Source organism: Hippocampus zosterae, chromosome 1, assembly GCF_025434085.1.
Source record: "Hippocampus zosterae strain Florida chromosome 1, ASM2543408v3, whole genome shotgun sequence".
In the NCBI taxonomy this organism is placed as follows: Eukaryota; Metazoa; Chordata; class Actinopteri; order Syngnathiformes; family Syngnathidae; genus Hippocampus; species Hippocampus zosterae.
This window is the reverse complement of record NC_067451.1, coordinates 4,141,229-4,159,601: the sequence shown is the minus strand read 5'-3', so window position 1 is coordinate 4,159,601 and position 18,373 is coordinate 4,141,229. Positions and strand designations below refer to the sequence as shown.

The 18,373-nt window shown below is 49.3% G+C and overlaps 1 protein-coding gene across 1 annotated transcript; it reads left to right on the top strand.

Moving 5' to 3' along the window:
* The first annotated feature begins 446 nt into the window (after positions 1–446).
* per1b (period circadian clock 1b) lies at positions 447–17,937 on the top strand. The gene is made up of 20 exons (XM_052062304.1): positions 447–634; positions 4,643–5,318; positions 5,408–5,661; positions 7,185–7,306; positions 7,394–7,595; positions 7,715–7,909; positions 9,581–9,659; positions 9,793–9,899; positions 9,980–10,133; positions 10,214–10,481; positions 10,571–10,679; positions 11,156–11,318; positions 11,400–11,503; positions 11,586–11,732; positions 12,328–12,660; positions 13,439–14,223; positions 14,779–14,965; positions 15,085–15,295; positions 15,393–15,543; positions 16,828–17,937. The coding sequence occupies exons 2-20, from the start codon at positions 4,960–4,962 to the stop codon at positions 17,137–17,139; spliced, it is 4,242 nt and encodes a 1,413-aa protein (XP_051918264.1). The 5' UTR covers positions 447–634; positions 4,643–4,959; the 3' UTR covers positions 17,140–17,937.
* The last annotated feature ends 436 nt before the right edge of the window (positions 17,938–18,373 follow it).

The window sequence follows — 18,373 nt, the reverse complement described above, 5'->3', positions numbered from 1 at the left end:
CCAGAGATCACGTTGAAATGTGTCTGCACCGCCCGTAAGGCCGAAATAAAACGCTTAGAGGAATTTGGCCCTGATACATGTACGCACATAAAATAACGAACACTAATTTTTTTCAGTTGAATTTGTTTATTAGAAGAGGAAAAACATCAAGGAAAAACACTGTTATGAAAAGAAAACGTTGGACAATCCCTTTGTGAAATTTGTTTTGGCCAAACACTTTTGGTATTACGGTAAGCAAAGAGCCCATGTCGCCGCCCTCTCACGTTTCCGCGCTGTTGGGAAATAAACTCGGGAGCAGTCAGTTTGCAACGTGACAAGCGAGCCCCGTGCTACGAGCCCCGCCCTCGCTCGTCCAATGGAACGCGCTCGGTCTCTGATATGGGCGTGGCATGAGGTGTGCCGACGTCCAATGAGGGCGTTCGACTCGCTCGCCCATGCATCCTCACGTGTATTGGGGCGCGTACACTCCTGTCTGGGGGCTGGGACGAGTGGCAATCGCAAAATGTCGACTGAGAAAACAACTGCTTACAAACACGCAGTCACTACCTCTGTGGATATTTGATGCATTGACACGGTGTTTTGGATACGTGGAATATAAGATCGGCTGATATATTCTCAACGGAGATTTTAAAAGGTACGTTGTCGACTTTTGAGTTCGGTTCTTCCTTTTGGCTTAGCCCTAGCATGCTAACACGCTGGCCGTCAGATAATCAGGATAATAACAAATAGCACAGAAACCTATCCCTCCAATGTACGATGTTCCTTTGAAAATATAATACATCTTGAGTGATGCGTTGTTCGTTCTAGAGAGTGTTTTAAGCAAATGCTTAATTTTAAAATTAGGATACAGAAAAAAATGTGACTTTGGGACTTAACGGTGTCCTATTTTGCAAGTAGCGTGCATTGGGATTCTCATCATCGCAATCACGTCGATTGTTTCCACGGGCATTTTGCCGTCAGTAGAACAAAATTGCCTCTTCATTAATTCGTGAATAAGATGATCATCACTGCACATTACTAAACTTTATTGTTGATCACAGCTTTCATCTGTTGGTAAGACCGCGCAAGCCTGCACGCCAATCAAAATATGTGGCGAACTTTAACGAATTGCACATCTTGTACCCAAGCTGCAACTCGTCGTTCATCGTGCACTTGGCAATGAAGCTTCACTCATTAGGTTTTTATCGGCAATTTAATTCTCTCACCAATATCAGTTATAGCTGCAATGGGCATTGAAAATATACATGTTTTACATTTCGTGTGAAGTCTGCATGTGGCTTCAAGCTCCTAAACATTATTTGAATCTCTATATAAGACCCAAAATGTAGGTTTTGTATCGTATAACGTGATTTGAAATGGTAAGCAACTGCAAAGCTTTCAATCCTGACCTGTGATCAGATGGCATACGGCCGGAATACAGGCGAGCAAGGCGAAGGGGCGGGGCTAAGGCAGGCCAATGACAGGTTGGCGGCTCTGCGGCGCAAGCACCGATTGGTCCGGGCCGCTAGCCAATCAGGAGCCGCGAACCACTGGGGGAAACCACTGCCGTGTACACGTGCCTGCTGTCCGGGACTTGTAAAGAGTTGCAGTTTCGGGTTTGCCGTCGGCCGATATCATGGGATGCATTTGAAAACATGCATCGCGGCTCATCTCGGTATAAAACTTTATAGCACGATACGTCTGGACATGCTCACATGTACCCGCACGGTGCTGACACCCCCCCCCCCCCCCCGGCATCCGCACGTACACTCCTCCCTGCAGCGGAGCTTTTGTACACGACGGGGAAGTGTCACACGCAAGTCAAGTGTCCAGCTCCGTTGGCAGCATGTGCCTTTGTCACATCGTCTTTACACACGCACGCAGACAGTGTCATAGCACAGGTCGAGATATTTTGGGCTATGCATACTCGCATATCGGATACATATTGGGGAATAAAATGCACTACATGTTTGCACTGTGGTTGAGAGAGGAAAGTCATTTCATCTGTGCTGTATGTTACACATAGAGTATGTTTGACACTAAAAGCTGACTTGACTAAAAGGCAGACTGTCCAACAAGAACTCAGAGCCCACCCCCGAGGCCCAAGAGATGATACCCTTGGTACCCCGGAGAAAACGATGCACAAACCACTCGACCAAACTGTATATTTTTAGAGAACACCAGCCTTCAGAGCGCAATTTTTTTCTCATTAAAAAAAACACGTTAAAAAAAACATTTTCCATAATTTATGGATTAATGGCATTTCAATTAACCATCGTGGTGACCGAAGGAATTAAAATCATGTCCCAAAGTGCCACCGCATATCGGTCTGGCCCCACATTTGAGAATCTCAGGTATTGGACATGTGCAAGTCTTACACGGTGCATATCTGGTGAATGATTTGTCTGGCTGGGTGTCATGGCCGTTTAATATTCCAGCCTCATCATCTTCGAGGTCCGTGGAAGTCGGCATGGAGACAGCCGGCTTCGACACCCACTCGCATGCACCGCTTGCATATTTCCCGGCCATACTTGCCCGTGTTCTCATGCCCAACTGTTGGGCTGCGTAGCACACACTTTGTTTGACATGTGCGAAATGTGCATCATCACTCTGACCAACCTGAGCGCAGCAAAGACATTTGCAGCATGTTTTCCATTTGGATATGAACAATTAATCAAATTCAAATCGATATCGCAATGTCGCGGAATGCCATTTTCAAATTATCCCGACTACAATTTGAACACGACAACGTCTTGCTTGTGTTTGTTTAAAAAGACATGGGCAGAGGACTTTGAAGAAAAGAATCACCTGGTCAATTGCAATAGCATTTTTATTCTCGGGGGGGGGGGGGGTTGTAATTAGAATAGTTTTCAAAAATCGCCCAGCGCCAGGGTCCAAGTTAATTTTGTGCCTCGAGTTACATAATAAGTTCTCTGACACTCACAACCCGTTCTGGCCGCGGTGACACGACAGTAGGCGGACATGACCAAAATTCTCCTTCTAAAGACGGAGTTGTTGGCTCATGCGAGTGCATAAATTGGAAAGCAGTGACGCCCGGGATGTCGTCTTCTTTTGCGTCTGCGGGGTTTAAGAGATTACGGGCATCTTTCTTCCCGAAGGATTAAATAGCAGGAGACTTTTCACTTGCGTAGGTAGGTGTCCAGATATATACCTGACGATGCAAACCTCTGTTTATTAGCAGATTATCTATTACAGACAGTCCCTCCTCCCGTTTCTAGTTGATTGTCCTCTGAGTCAAAGGGGGCCTAAGCTATGACGACTGACACAAACGCAGGTCCTGTTCTAAAAGGAGACGCGAGCATACGCATTTGCAGTTTGGAAATAGGAGCAGGCCTGATGTTCTCAAAAAGCCTTTTCGTTGGCGTTAATCTGGACGGAAGGGCAAGCATTCGGAACGGCAGTGTGAACATGACACAGCCGCAGTTGCGTGATAAGATAAGATAAGATAAGATATCCTTTATTCGTCCCACAATGGGGAAATTTACAGCCTCCAGAAGCAAGAATGTATGTAGAAAGAAGAAAGAGAAAAAAACAACAAACATCTTTCAATTAAATGCAATATGAACACAAAATGGATAAATCGCAGTACTATTTACAATTTTCCTTCACATCATTTAATTACTATTATTATTATGATTGTTATTTTTTATTCATCAGCCTGACAGCAGTCGGTAGGAACGAGCGTCGGTATCTCTCCTTCTTGCAGCGCGGGTGTAACAGTCTCTGGCTGAAGGAGCTACCAAGTGCTGTCAGGGCGGGCTGGAGTGGGTGGGAGGGACTGGCCATCATAGCTTTTAGCTTAGTTAGCATCCTTCTGTTGCTGTTTTGAAACACTTCTGATACTCAATTTGAATGAATATCAAGTTTTATAAAGGATCGTCGGAGATAGGCACTCAGAAATAACGACAAGACACTTCTGGCTACCAACAATAGGCACTTTATTGGTCCCACACAGAAATGATAAGTTGTATGAAGCTAAAGAACTCTTACCGTGTGCCATTAGGGTGGAGAGCCAACACCCTCAGCAGAGTGAGCTTCAATACGAGCTGGGCGTTCGTACGGTAACCCATAGCGGACTCTGCTGAAGTAGCATCGCTCCCCTCCTTTTATCCTCTAAAGTGTGTGCATCGGGAGGGGTGAGTGGCCATTCTCATCCCTCCCTACGCCACACTGTTTGTTGTGTAATCAAGTGGCATTGATCTCAATCAAGTTTTGACAATTCAAACAAAGGAGACTATGAAGTCGTCAAAGCAGGCTCCAGAGTCCATCTCTGGAATTGCTTAGGCAAGCAAGTCACCAAGTCATGCAATCATCTCAAAGCAGTTTTTTCACTGAGAAGCAATACATTGATTAAAGAAAACATCACAAAATATCTTAATATACCAGTTGCCGACCTCCTCCATAGTGTCGAGGGAGAAACCCAGGACATAACTGGCCTTCCTGACCAGTCGCTCCAGTCTCTTTCTGTCCCCCGGGCTGAGATGCTGCCTGACCAGCAGACAATGCCATAATGGATGGATGATAAACTAGCTTTGTTTTCGTCCTTGGAAGATGGCTGCCAAAGCACGCTAGTCATTGCGCAACATCTGAAGTCAAACTGCCTTTGCTTTCTTTGCCCAATTCTGTTTTTCTGTTTTCTTAGGTGGCCTTCGCGGTGCCTGCAAACACATCTCCGGAGGTGAAAGGACCAGATACACTCTGAAACGAGTGTCTACCCGTGCCAAGGCCGTCTCACGCAAAATGAAAGCATCTCAGCCCTAAATTTAACACATTCATTATTATTTTTTTTTTGCACGACAAACCATGACTTTCTCCCCTGAGTTGATTACATAAGGCAGCCATCAGCGATGATTCACTTGTACGCACATAGCAGTCCCACCTAAGTCGACGGTAGATCGACGGACTGTTTCCTCGCGCTGACACCTCAAACAAGCAGCGCAAGCCTCATCCTAGTCTAGTATGAGTTATGACATCACTAAGTCAGCGGCCAGCAGCAACGCACGGGGGCGAGCGCCGAGGGCTGCCGACAAAGACAGCGGCCAGGAGGCCGACTCCAAACAGTTACACGCCGGCGCCGATGTCTCCGCTCCGGAGCAGGGAAACAGGGCCGGGGGCGTGTCCTCCCCCAGCGAAGGCTCGGGAGCCGGCGATCAGAGGGGGCCCAATTCGGACGACATGGACGGCGGCCTCTCCAGCGGCAACGACTCCGGCGAGAGGGACACGGGTTCCCGCGGGCGCCAGTCCACCCGCAGCTCGCACGGCTCGTCCAACGGCAAGGACTCGGGTATGATGCTGGAAACCACCGAGAGCCAAAAGAGGTAAGCGGGGGCGACTTAAGTCAGCTCGCCCGCTCGGAAGCGGAAGGAAAGCCCCCGCGTCGGTCTCAACAGCCACGGCTCTTTTGCAGCTCCAACTCGCAGAGCCTGTCGCCGCCGAGCGGCTCGCTGGCCTACAGCCTGCTGTCCACCAGCTCCGAACACGACCCGCCGTCCACATCCGGTTGCAGCAGCAATCAGTCGGCGAGGGTCCAGACCCAGAAGGAGCTCATGAAGGCCATTAAGGAGCTCAAGTTCCGCTTGCCAGCGGAGCGCAAGTCCAAGGGCCACTCCAGCACTCTCAACGCACTCAAGTACGCCCTGCAGTGTGTCAGACAAGTCCGAGGTGAGATCCGGTTTTACTTTCGTTCAACAGATGAATAAACACGTCTTACGTCATCGTCCTCTTCGGGAAATTACATTGTCACTGCGGCAATATTCACGCTCGGGTTGGGGCAAATTCCCGCCGGGCCAGGCTGCCGCTACTCCGGCCCGCCCATTAGTTCCTTCTGCCCCGCGGGTCCTTTTTGAAACGAGTAAATAATGATGGGGCGGCCCGGTAGTCCAGTGGTTAGCACATCGGCTTCACAGTGCAGAGGTACCGGGTTCGATTCCAGCTCCGGCCTCCCTGTGTGGAGTTTGCATGTTCTCCCCGGACCTGCGTGGGTTTTCTCCGGGTGCTCCGGTTTCCTCCCACATTCCAAAAACATGCATGGCAGGCTGATTGGACGCTCTAAATTGTCCCTAGGTGTGAGTGTGAGCGTGGATGGTTGTTCGTCTCTGTGTGCCCTGCGATTGGCTGGCAACCGGTTCAGGGTGTCCCCCGCCTACTGCCCGGAGACAGCTGGGATAGGCTCCAGCACCCCCGCGACCCTAGTGAGGATCAAGTGGCTCGGAAGATGAATGAATAAACAGTAAGACGAATCGGTAATAAAGGCGGTAGAAAGCACCAAGCAGTAAAATCAAGAACAAATCTAAGTCATGCTGAGTCGAACGCCAAAGAATACAAGTGGGTTTTGAGGAGGGCTTTAAAGATGGGCAGCGAGGAGGCTTGCCGAATGTTCAGTGGGAGGTCATTCCAGAGAGAGGGACCAGCAACAGAAAAGGCTCGATCCCCTCTGAGCCTTAGTTAGTTCTTGGTACTTTCTTCTGGACTATTTTCAGTCCTTGAGTTTCAGGGTTCGCTTTGTGGAACGACCGGAATCGTATATTCTCTCCAAGGATATTCATATTGCATTTCCAACTGAATGTTCAAGCGTTATGGACGCATCATTATTTATCATTCATTCATCTTCCGAGCCGCTTGATCCTCACTTGGGTCGCGGGGGGTGCTGGAGCCCATCCCAGCTGTCTTTGGGCAGTAGGCGGGGGACACCCTGAATCGGTTGCCAGCCAATCGCAGGGTACACAGAGATGAACAACCATCCATGCTCACACTCACACCTAGGGACAATTTAGAGTGTTCAATCAGCCTGCCACGCATGTTTTTGGAATATGGGAGGAAACCAGAGCACCCGGAGAAAACCCACGCAGGCCCGGGGAGAACATGCAAACTCCACACAGGGAGGCCGGAGCTGGAATCGAACCCGGTACCTCTGCACTGTGAAGCCGACGTGCTTACCACTGGACTTACCCGGCCGCCCCTTACTGTTTATTGTGCATGTTAAATCGCTCCATGTACAGCACTTTGTATGCAACGATGGCTGTTTGAAAGTGCCCTATAAATACCGTTGACTTGACTTGACTTGAAAACAAGTGCCACTCTGCTCGTACCGATAATATAAAAAGAAGCAAAACTGTCCGGAATCGTACGCCTCAGGATCGTCGGACTCGGCGCTGATGTACTTTTTTGCCGTTTTGTGTGTCCAGCCAACAAGGAGTATTACCACCAGTGGAACGTGGAAGAATGTCACGAATGTAGCCTGGACTTGTCCGCCTTCACCATCGAGGAGCTGGACAACATCACTTCGGAATACACACTAAAGAACACGGTAAGTTCACGCGTGGGCAAAAAGAAAGTCACCAGGGGGGCCCGGTTTGAAGCCAACGTCCGAATGGATGCCCTCCTTTTTTCGCAGGACACGTTCTCGATGGCGGTATCCTTTCTGTCCGGGAAAGTGGTGTACGTGTCACCTCAGGGATCGTCGGTGCTGCGCTGCAAGCCCGAGTGTCTCCAGGGCACCATGTTTTCGGAGCTTCTGGCTCCGCAGGACATCAGCACTTTCTACAGCGGCACGGCGCCTTGCCGACTGCCCTTATGGGCGTCCTGCATCGGATCCGGTGAGCCGGCGAGCGCCCGCTCCCGCCGCGACCAATCGCCGATTTTTATTTTGACCTGATTTTTTTTTATTTTGACTTTTGATTTTTTTTTTGACCGTCCCCCTTTGCTCTCCCCTCAGCCTCACCCGCCATGGACTGCACTCAGGAGAAATCCATGTTCTGTCGAATCCGCGCCGACCGCACGCAGGGCAGCGAGATGCGCTATTATCCGTTTCGCCTGACGCCCTACCAGCTGACCATCCGAGATTCGGATACCGCCGAACCGCAGCCGTGTTGCCTGCTCATCGCGGAGAGGGTCCACTCCGGATACGAGGGTAACCATTGAACTTGTCATTCGTGACCTACCGCGGTCCTATTTGGCGGCGCAAAAAAGCACAGAAAAAAAAAATGAGTGAGCTTGTGAAGCGTGCGCGGGATAACGAGGTCCTTCCCTGATTTTTAAAATGTTATTATTTAAAATAAAATGAAAAAAAGCAGTCTTCAATTCCTTTTTTTTTTAAAAATAAAAATAAAAATAAAGAGCTGTGATGAAAGCAGGAGGTCCTTCCCTGATTTTTAAAATGTTATTATTTAAAATAAAATGAAAAAAAGCCGTCTTCAATTCCTTTTTTTAAAAAAATAAAATAAAAATAAAAATAAAGAGCTGTGATGAAAGCAGGAGGTCCTTCCCTGATTTTTAAAATGTTATTATTTAAAATAAAATGAAAAAAAGCCGTCTTCAATTCCTTTTTTTTTTTAAATAAAAATAAAAATAAAAATAAAGAGCTGTGATGAAAACAGGAGGTCCTTCCCTGATTTTTAAAATTTTATTATTTAAAATCAAATCAAAAAAAGCCGTCTTCAATTCCTTTTTTTTTTTAAATAAAATAAAAATAAAAATAAAGAGCTGTGATGAAAGCAGGAGGTCCTTCCCTGATTTTTAAAATTTTATTATTTAAAATAAAATGAAAAAAAGCCGTCTTCAATTCCTTTTTTTTTTAAAAATAAAATAAAAATAAAAATAAAGAGCTGTGATGAAAGCAGGAGGTCCTTCCCTGATTTTTAAAATGTTATTATTTAAAATAAAATGAAAAAAAGCCGTCTTCAATCCCTTTTTTTTTAAATAAAATAAAAATAAAAATAAAGAGCTGTGATGAAAGCAGGAGGTCCTTCCCTGATTTTTGAAATTTTATTATTTAAAATCAAATCAAAAAAAGCCGTCTTCAATTCCTTTTTTTTAAATAAAATAAAAATAAAAATAGTGAGCTGTGATGAAAGCAGGAGGTCCTTCCCTGATTTTTAAAATTTTATTATTTAAAATCAAATCAAAAAAAGCCGTCTTCAATTCCTCTTTTTTTTAAAATAAAATAAAAATAAAAATAAAGAGCTGTGATGAAAGCAGGAGGTCCTTCCCTGATTTTTACAATTTTATTATTTAAAATAAAATGAAAAAAAGCCGTCTTCAATTCCTTTTTTTTTTAAAATAAAATAAAAATAAAAATAAAGAGCTGTGATGAAAGCAGGAGGTCCTTCCCTGATTTTTAAAATTTTATTATTTAAAATCGAATCACAAAAAGCCGTCTTCAATTCCTTTTTTTTTTAAATAAAATAAAAATAAAGAGCTGTGATGAAAGCAGGAGGTCCTTCCATGATCTTTAAAATTTTATTATTTAAAATCAAATAAAAAAAAGCCGTCTTCAATTCCTTTTTTTTAAATAAAATAAAAATAAAAATAGTGAGCTGTGATGAAAGCATGCCCTCGCCGCGCCACGATTAGGAAAACGTTCTCATTTAGGGAGTGCGATGACTTCACACGTTTTTTTTTTTTTTCCCTCACGTGGTTGCAGAAAGGCGACAACACACTTTGCGTCTGGCCCGTTTGAAACATTTGCGTACACAAAGCGCCGGGATGCAACATGTGAGCGCTGGGCTTATGTCTAAACATTGCCAACAAACCCCCCCCCCCCCCACCCCCACACCTTCTCCGGCATGTTTTTTCCCATCAGCACCTCGGATCCCTCCTGACAAGAGGATCTTCACCACCAGTCACACTCCCAGCTGCCTCTTCCAGGAAGTCGACGAGAGGTCAGTTTCCTCACCTTTGATGACGGCTGCGCCGCCTTCTGCCGCGCTCGGTCGCCATCTGCGCTCCGCCGGTTGCCGGTTTGAATCCGTTCCACGTTCCTCCTGTTATGTACTGATGATGACCTGCGTGCAGGGCGGTGCCATTGTTGGGATATCTGCCGCAGGACTTGGTGGGAACGCCGACTTTGCTTTACATCCACCCCGAAGACAGGCCCACTCTGGTGGCCATCCACGAGAAGAGTGAGTGGAACGCGCGTTGAAATGTTGTCGCAAAATCCCCCCCCCCGCCGGCATCCCCTCTGACGATCGTCTCCCGGCAGTCTTTCAGTTTGCCGGCCAGCCGTTTGAGTATTCGCCGTTGAGGATGTGCGCCCGCAGCGGGGAATACTTAACCATCGACACCAGCTGGTCTTCCTTCGTCAACCCTTGGAGCCGCAAGGTGGCCTTCATCGTAGGGCGCCACAAAGTCCGAACGTAAGCCACCGCCGCTTACCGAAGCGATGAAAAGCGAGCGCGCACAAGGTACTCCAAGGCGGCGTTCTCTCCGTCTCCAGGAGCCCGCTGAACGAGGACGTGTTCACGGTGCCGAGCTGCGAGGCCCGCGCCACCACGCCCGACGTGGTGCAGCTCAGCGAGCGGATCCACCGTCTGCTGGTGCAGCCGGTGCACAGCGGCGGCTCGCAGGGTTACAGCTCGCTGGGCTCCAGCGGCTCGCGGGGCTCGCGCCGCTCGCACCCGCAGCATCACGGCGCCTCGGCCGCCTCCTCCAGCGACAGCAACGGACCCGCCGCGGACGACGCCGCCGTCGCCTTACGCAAGCCCGTGAGTTGGAAGCGTCGCTCGCTCGGCAACGCCGGCGCCGGTCCGAGTGAGCTAATTGGGAGGTCGCTTGTGCCGTTTGGTCGCACCAGATGACCTTCCAGCAGATCTGCAAAGATGTTCACATGGTCAAGACGAACGGGCAGCAAGTTTTCATCGAGTCTCGAAACAGGCCGCCGGCGAGAAAAAACACCGGCACAGGTAACGTGAACAAAAAATAAATAAATACAGGCGGCCCGGTAGTCCAGTGGTTAGCACGTCGGCTTCACAGTGCAGAGGTACCGGGTTCGATTCCAGTTCCGGCCTCCCTGTGTGGAGTTTGCATGTTCTCCCCGGGCCTGCGTGGGTTTTCTCCGGGTGCTCCGGTTTCCTCCCACATTCCAAAAATATGCATGACAGGCTGATTGAACACTCTAAATTGTCCCTAGGTGTGAGTGTAAGCGTGGATGGTTGTTTGTCTCTGTGTGCCCTGTGATTGACTGGCAACCGATTCAGGGTGTCCCCCGCCTACTGCCCCAAGACAGCTGGGATAGGCTCCAGCACCCCCCGTGGCCCTAGTGAGGATCAAGCGGTTCGGAGAATGGATGGATGGATAAATAAATGGAATGAATCGGAATGAATCGTTTCGCGAAACATCTTGGAAAGAGGCTCTGAAGCGCCGCGTTTGTTGACTTTAGTCGCCAGAAGCAGTCTGAGAGACATCAACAGCGACCCCATTCGCGGCCTCATCGCTGACATGACCAAGCCACTGAAAGATTTGGTGCCCGCGCCGCTTGCACAGAAAGATTCCCCACCCGGATATTCCTACCAACAGATCAACTGCCTGGACAGCATCATAAGGTCAGAATCAAAATTGCCAATCAGCTTTTCATTTGACTCGACAGTCCGTCCTCACTGACGCCTCTTGAACGCGCCGTCCAGGTACCTGGAAAGCTGCAACATTCCCAATACGATCAAAAGAAAGTGCGGCTCCTCCTCCTGCACTTCCGACGAAGACAAGCAGGAGGCCGGCGGCAACGCCAAAGGTCAGCGTCGGGGAAATTCCTTCCGCCGCCCGTCCCGTCCCGTCTGTGCGCCGTGTTCACATTTGTGACCTGACTCCTGCAGGTGCGTCGGTCGGCTTGGTCGGCGAAGCCCCTCCGCTGCCCCCGCTGACGTTGGCCATGAAGGCGGAGAGCGTGGCCTCCGTCACGTCCCAATGTAGCTTCAGTAGCACCATCGTGCACGTGGGAGACAAGAAGCCGCCCGAATCAGGTCGGAAAACACAGCAGTTGGCAGATAGACTGTGCATATTCATTGTGATACTGAGGTGGGGGAGGGGTGGGGATCGGGGGGGGGGGGGGTCACATTTAGGTTATTTTTCAAAACCGTTCATCCTGACGAGGTGAGCAAAATTGTATCTTCATCCTGACAAGGTGATAGAGAAATCGAGCAAAAATTTAGGCATGTCTAGACGTTTGGGTGCACTAAAGTGAAGATGGAAGAAGGTGCTTTCAAAAGATGCTTTTGGGGACCGGGTGTCGCGCCCAGGCGGACATTTGTCATCTGCGAAGTCTACAACTTGTTGATTCGGTGTAGACCAGACAGAAAAGTGTCAACAAATCTGTGGTTCAAAGCTGAAACCAAGCTCATCAGATCACTACTGAGAGGGGCCGGACCAGGGGGCGTGGTATGCAAATATCGGGGGCGGTGTTTTGCTTGTATTTTGCATATGTAAACAATCCGAGTCCAAGTGGAGGACAGGGAACTCTTGAGTGTGATCACGGAGCAACGAAACATTTGTTTAACTTTGTCCGAAGAAAAAGTGGATTGACATTGGAACCCCCCCCCCCCCCCGTTTGTTTGACAGACATCGTGATGGAGGAGGCTCCGAGCACTCCGACACACGCTCCCCCCACCCTCACTCCGACTGCGCTCTCCATTCCTCCCCCTCCACCACCCCCGCCTCCTCCCGTCGCCCCCCTCCCTCAAGCGACGCCGCCAACTCAGCCGGAGAGGGACAGCCGGCACGGCGGGGGCGGCCGGCTGGGCCTGACGAAGGAGGTGCTGTCGGCGCACACGCAGCAGGAGGAGCAGGCCTTCCTGGACCGCTTCAAGGACCTCAGCAAGCTGCGCGTCTTCGACCAGACGGCGTCTTCGACCGTGCGCTGCCACACGCCCGCGGGCAACCCTCTGGCGCGAGGTACGCTCTTTAACTTTTGCCGCACGCCGGTTTAACACTTGTGTGCTCCAAATTGAAAAGTCCTTAAGTTACGCATTTTACAATTTTTGTAATGACGTGATTTGTGTTATAAAAACATTATTATTATTATTATTTTTTTCAAACACTCAAAATGTTCAGAGGCATCTGTGCTATCCATACATATATAGTTTTTATTAGTTCTTTGGGATTTTTTATTCTTTATTTTTTGCAAAAGGGAAAAAAAAAATGTGTCTGGAGGTTCCAACCAAGCCCTACTAACAATCCCGACCGGACGTGTTCATGTAAAATGCATTGGTTTGAAGCCTCCCGCAAAAATGCAAACTCATTTGCGATCCTCTGGCGCCACCTAAAAGTTGCACAATTGGAATGACCTCAACCCAACAATGTGGCATGCATACGTCTGTCCAAGCGAAAACAAAACGATTGACGTAAAAATCGCGTGAAATGCATGTTTACACATTAGGTTTACGATGCATTCAAAAATATGAATTATAATGGGTCTCTATGGTGCAAAATATGTAAATTGTGAAGATTAAGGTATCAAAACGTTTTTTTATTATGGCTGCAATGCCTGAGAATTATCAGCCGGTGACGTCATGAAATTTAGGCCATTTTAGAACCCCTCCATAAGTTTCAGCTCTCTCGTGTTTTTCTGAATGCCTTTGCCTTTGATTCAAAGACATCATTTTACATTTATCGCAAGCGGTGCACTACGAGGGTTAAAACTAAACGATTGTCTTGGTCGCGTGTCCTTTAGGGGTGCGTTGCTCTCGTGACTACCCGGCCGCAGGGGGCGGCTCCGGTCACAGATGCGGCCGTGGCGGGAAGCGGCTCAAGCACCAGGAGTCCTCTGACAGGCACGGCTCTCTGGGACTCACGGGGATGCACCAAGACCCCAGAACCAGAGCGGCAGCCGGGCCCCTCGACGTGCCCCTGGGAGCCCCCACAAACTCCTCCTCCTGGCCGTCGGTTTGCTCTCAGCCCAGCCATCCCTCGGCCCCGTTCGCACCCGGCGTGGTTCCAATCTACCCGGTCTACCCGCCGCTCCCTCAGCCCTTGGCCGTGCCAGACGCGTCACGTTTCCCCCCGACCCAGATGGTGCCCCCCATGATGGCCTTGGTTCTCCCCAACTACATGTTCCCTCCGATGGGGGCGCCCATGCCCCAGCAAGTCACCACACCCATGCCGTTTTTCGGTCAAAACTTGAATTACCCCGGCGCCCCCCAACCCCCGGTCCCCGCGGCCGTTTGCAACCCCGCGTCCATTCCTGCCACGGGTGCGGCATCTCGAAGCAGCACGCCCCAGTCCTGCACTCAGACCCCCGCCGATCGCGAGGGTGCGGAGTCCCCCCTGTTCCAGTCCCGATGCTCCTCCCCCCTCAATTTGTTGCAGCTGGAAGAGTCGCCCAGCAACCGGTTAGAGTCCGCCACCGTGCTGGCGGCCGCGCAGCAGGCTCCGCCCGCCGTGCAGGGCGGCCCGGCCGGCGTGCAGAGTTCAGACACTCAAAGGAACTCTGATGATAACACCAAGGAGAATGAGAATGTAAGTACGTGTGCGTGTGTGTGTGTGTGTGTGTGTGTCGAACAATCTGGACCATATGAGGGTTGTTATAGATAACAAAACGAAAACGAACAAATTAATAACAGGTAAAATTGGAAAATAAAATTTTGACAGAATTAAAATGGGGAAAAAACCCGAAAAGAAACAAAACAAAACAACATTCACATATCTCAAATAATCATCGCGAAAGTTGTTTTTGAGGTTCATTTTAAATGTATTGAGTTCGGTGTCGCTGTACGGAAGAAGGATGGTGAGCCATTTGAGAATTGTAGTTTATTGTCTTTTTTTATAACCTCGCACTCGACAAACACACCATTAAAAAACACACAAATAAATAAACGAAAGTGAAGCATTTTGGGAAAAAAAAGATTAAAACTTGCTCTAAAACCGAATTAAAATGAATTGCATTAAAAAAAAACAAGTCAAACTAAATCAAGCGAACCATCATGAAAAATCCTAAATGATTCTAACCCTGGAAAATCTCCCCAAAAAAAAGGAATGTTGACCTTTGCTTGCTGACCTTTGCTTGCATCACAGGGGGAAGCTAATGAGTCCAACAACGACGCCATGTCGACTTCCAGCGACCTGCTGGACCTGCTGCTGCAGGAAGACTCACGCTCGGGAACCGGCTCTGCTGCCTCCGGATCTGGGTCATCGGGCACCAGGTCCTCGGGTTCTGGCTCCGGCTCCAATGGATGCTGCTCCTCTGGTACCAGTGGCACCAGTAAGTCGAGATCCGTTACCGTCACTGAATTATCGTTACAGAGGACCAAAAAACCAAAAAAAAACCACAATGAAGTTGACTCCGGCTCATTTCCTCCTTTGTAATTTGCGCCCATCTAGGTAGCAGCCAAGGCAGCCACACCAGCAAATATTTTGGGAGCATTGACTCATTGGAGAACGACCACGCCCGCAAGCAACCGGCGGGGGGCAGCGGCACCGGTGGCGACAGTGGCGAGGAGCAGTTCATCAAATGTGTCTTGCAGGACCCCATTTGGCTTCTGATGGCCAACACGGACGACAAGGTCATGATGACCTACCAGCTGCCTATCAGGTACCGCCGTCGGGCAAAAAAAAAAAAAGGATCGGTTTGGCCGCGTGATGCCATGTGACTTCGCCCCTCATGTCATTCTCTCGCCGCGGTGTAACAGGGATGTGGAGGCGGTGCTGCGTGAGGATCGCGAGGCGCTGAGGAGCATGCAGAAGCATCAGCCACGCTTCACGGAGGAACAGAAGAGGGAGCTGAACCAGGTGCACCCTTGGGTGCGCACAGGACGCCTGCCCAGAGCCATCAACATCTCCGTGAGTATGCTAAACTTAATCGAGGTGGCGGACGCAAGTCACAATGACTTGAGCCAACGGACTTGAGTCGCTTGTTTTAGGAAGGCGCACCAATCGTTTCCCATTGCAAAGGGGCTGAAACCATTAAACGTTAGGATTTGTTGTAAAAAAAAAAACATTCATTCATTCATTCATCTTCCGAGCCGCTTGATCCTCACGAGGGTCGCCGGGGGTGCTGGAGGCTATCCCAACTGTCTTTGGGCAGTAGGCGGGGGACACCCTGAATCGGTTGCCAGCCAATCGCAGGGCACACAGAAACGAACAACCATCCGCACTCACACTCACTCCTAGGGACAATTTAGAGCGTCCAATCAGCCTGCCATGCATGTTTTTTTTTTTGAATGTGGGAGGAAACCGGAGCACCCGGAGAAAACCCACGCAGGCCCGGGGAGCACATGCAAACTCCACACAGGGAGGCCGGAGCTGGAATCGAACCCGGTACCTCTGCACTGTGAAGCCGACGTGCTAACCACTGGACTACCGGGCCGCCGCATCATTATTCATTCATTCATTCATTCATTCATTCATCTACCGAGCCGCTTGATCCTCACCAGGGTCGCGGGGGGTGCTGGAGCCTATCCCAGCCGTCTTCGGGCAGTAGGCGGGGGGACACCCTGAATCGGTTGCCAGCCAATCGCAGGGCACACAGAAACGAACAACCATTCGCACTCACACTCACACCAAGGGACAATTTAGAGCGTCCAATCAGCCTGCCATGCATGTTTTTGGAATGTGGGAGGAAACCGGAGCACCCGGAGAAAACCCACACAGGGAGAACATGCAAACTCCACACAGGGAGGCTGGAGCTGGAATCGAACCCGGTACCTCTGCACTGTGAAGCCGACGTGCTAACCACTGGACTACCGGGCCGCCCAATCTCTTAACATTGCTCGCTAATTTAAGGTAGCCCACCACTGCTAATTGGAACATCATGTAATGCCCCCTCAAGTGTTCAAAGATAGATAGAGTGGTCAGTAAACTTTCAATTAACTCTCAACCACTGTCTCATTTGTCGACACCCACGTCACTCACCAGTCTAGACATCGGCTTTTAAGGCCACGTGCCGCTCAAAGTCACAAAATTACAATGTCAAACGTGAAAATCTCTTAGCCAAATCATGACTTGACTCCGCTCGCTTCAAATGTGGTGGCGACGCGACATGACGTGCTTCATTTTTTTAATTTTTGCCATTTGGCCTTCGAGTTTTGCATATATGACTCTGGTGTATTCCTTTGCCCCTCTCAGGGCTGCGCGGACTGCAAGTCTCCCGCGTCGGGCCGCCGCGCCGCCGCCCCCTTCGACGTGGAGATCAACGAGATGGAGCTTTGTGGCATGCTGAAGTCGCCAAAGGAGGGCGCCACCATGGTCAAGAAAAACTCATCAGAGGCGGCCATGGATGAACAACCCCCTGACGAGGACGACGAGGAAGACGAGGGGGAGGAGGAAGAAGGCAAAACACAAGAAAGCGGCCAAGCGGCGACCGCAGATGAACTCAGAGCCACGTCGGGGGCGGCGGAGGACGCCGCTCGACCGCCACAGTCCGACATGAATCACTAAGCGGCCAAAGACGAAACATTCAACACTACCGTTTATAACTTTTTAATGTGTACCTTCCTGAAGTACACCTACGGTGACATCATGACACAAGATGAGCGACGCCAATACTGTATTGAGCACTCGGATTTACGACTCCTTGTCTAAACTAATTCCCGACTGTCGCTTACGTCGTATGACATCACGCGAGAGGCGCCACGGACTCCACACGACGCGCCTTCCGCCTCCTCTCTTGTAGGTCATATTTATTTCAGTAGGAAGAAAAAAAAAAACAAAAACAGGCACCTTTGATGTACAGATGGATGTGCTTCACCAATGTCCCGTTTGATGTTCACATCCGTGACGTCTCGCAATGAATGTCGCCGGGCTTCTCCGTTGCTCCTTATCACATAAGCTCGTGTACATATAAATCCGACGCGAAAGGAACAGTACCGCGAAAGACGGGGCTGACTTTATTTTGTAAAAATGTGTATATTTTTATATCTTCACCCATCGAGGGTTGAGAGTTGATGACTGGCCCGAGCTGTGCGACGTTTCAAAAGTTTATTCATCCTCACTTGAGGTGCAGGAAAAGAAAAAGCGCGCCAGTGTGGTGAAGTGCTTCTTTGCAAGAGGATGAAACAAAAAAAAAATCATAAAATAAAAATCCCTTTGACGTTTTCCTTTTTAGCTCTATCGTGGTCATGTGATATTCGGTTTCTTCATGGCATCGCTGCTGTGTACAGCAGTTGTTCAATATTTTTGTGAAATTTGTACAAAAAAACAAAACAAAAAGAGACAATAAAAGGACTTGATATGTGATTTTCCTTCCTTCCTGTGTTTGCTCTTTTTTTCCATTCTGGTGACCAAGTAAGAAGCTGCTGTACTTGCTGCAAATTCAGCTGCGGTTTGCAGCCACAACTTAAAAAAAGACAAAAGGAATGCCCTTGTTTGGACTAAGCAAACATGCCAAATGTTACGTGTGCATTTCTTGACAATACGATACAAGGAACCCCCCGAGAATATTCATTCATTCATTCATCTTCCTAACCGCTTGATCCTCACTAGGGTCGCGGGGGGTGCTGGACCCTATCCCAGCTGTCTCCGGGCAGTAGGCGGGGGACACCCTGAATCGGTTGCCAGCCAATCGCAGGGCACACATAGACGAACAACCATCCACGCCCACACTCACACCTAGGGACAATTTAGAGTGTTCAATCAGCCTGCCACGCATATTTTTGGAATGTGGGAGGAAACC

Excerpts from the sequence above, each read along its gene's own strand:
- per1b (XM_052062304.1), top strand. The coding sequence starts at position 4,960 with ATGAGTTATGACATCACTAAGTCAGCGGCCAGCAGCAACGCACGGGGG. Across the intron at positions 11,319-11,399 it reads TGCCTGGACAGCATCATAAG|GTACCTGGAAAGCTGCAACA; the intron begins GTCAGAATCAAA and ends CGCGCCGTCCAG. Across the intron at positions 15,296-15,392 it reads ACCTACCAGCTGCCTATCAG|GGATGTGGAGGCGGTGCTGC; the intron begins GTACCGCCGTCG and ends GCGGTGTAACAG.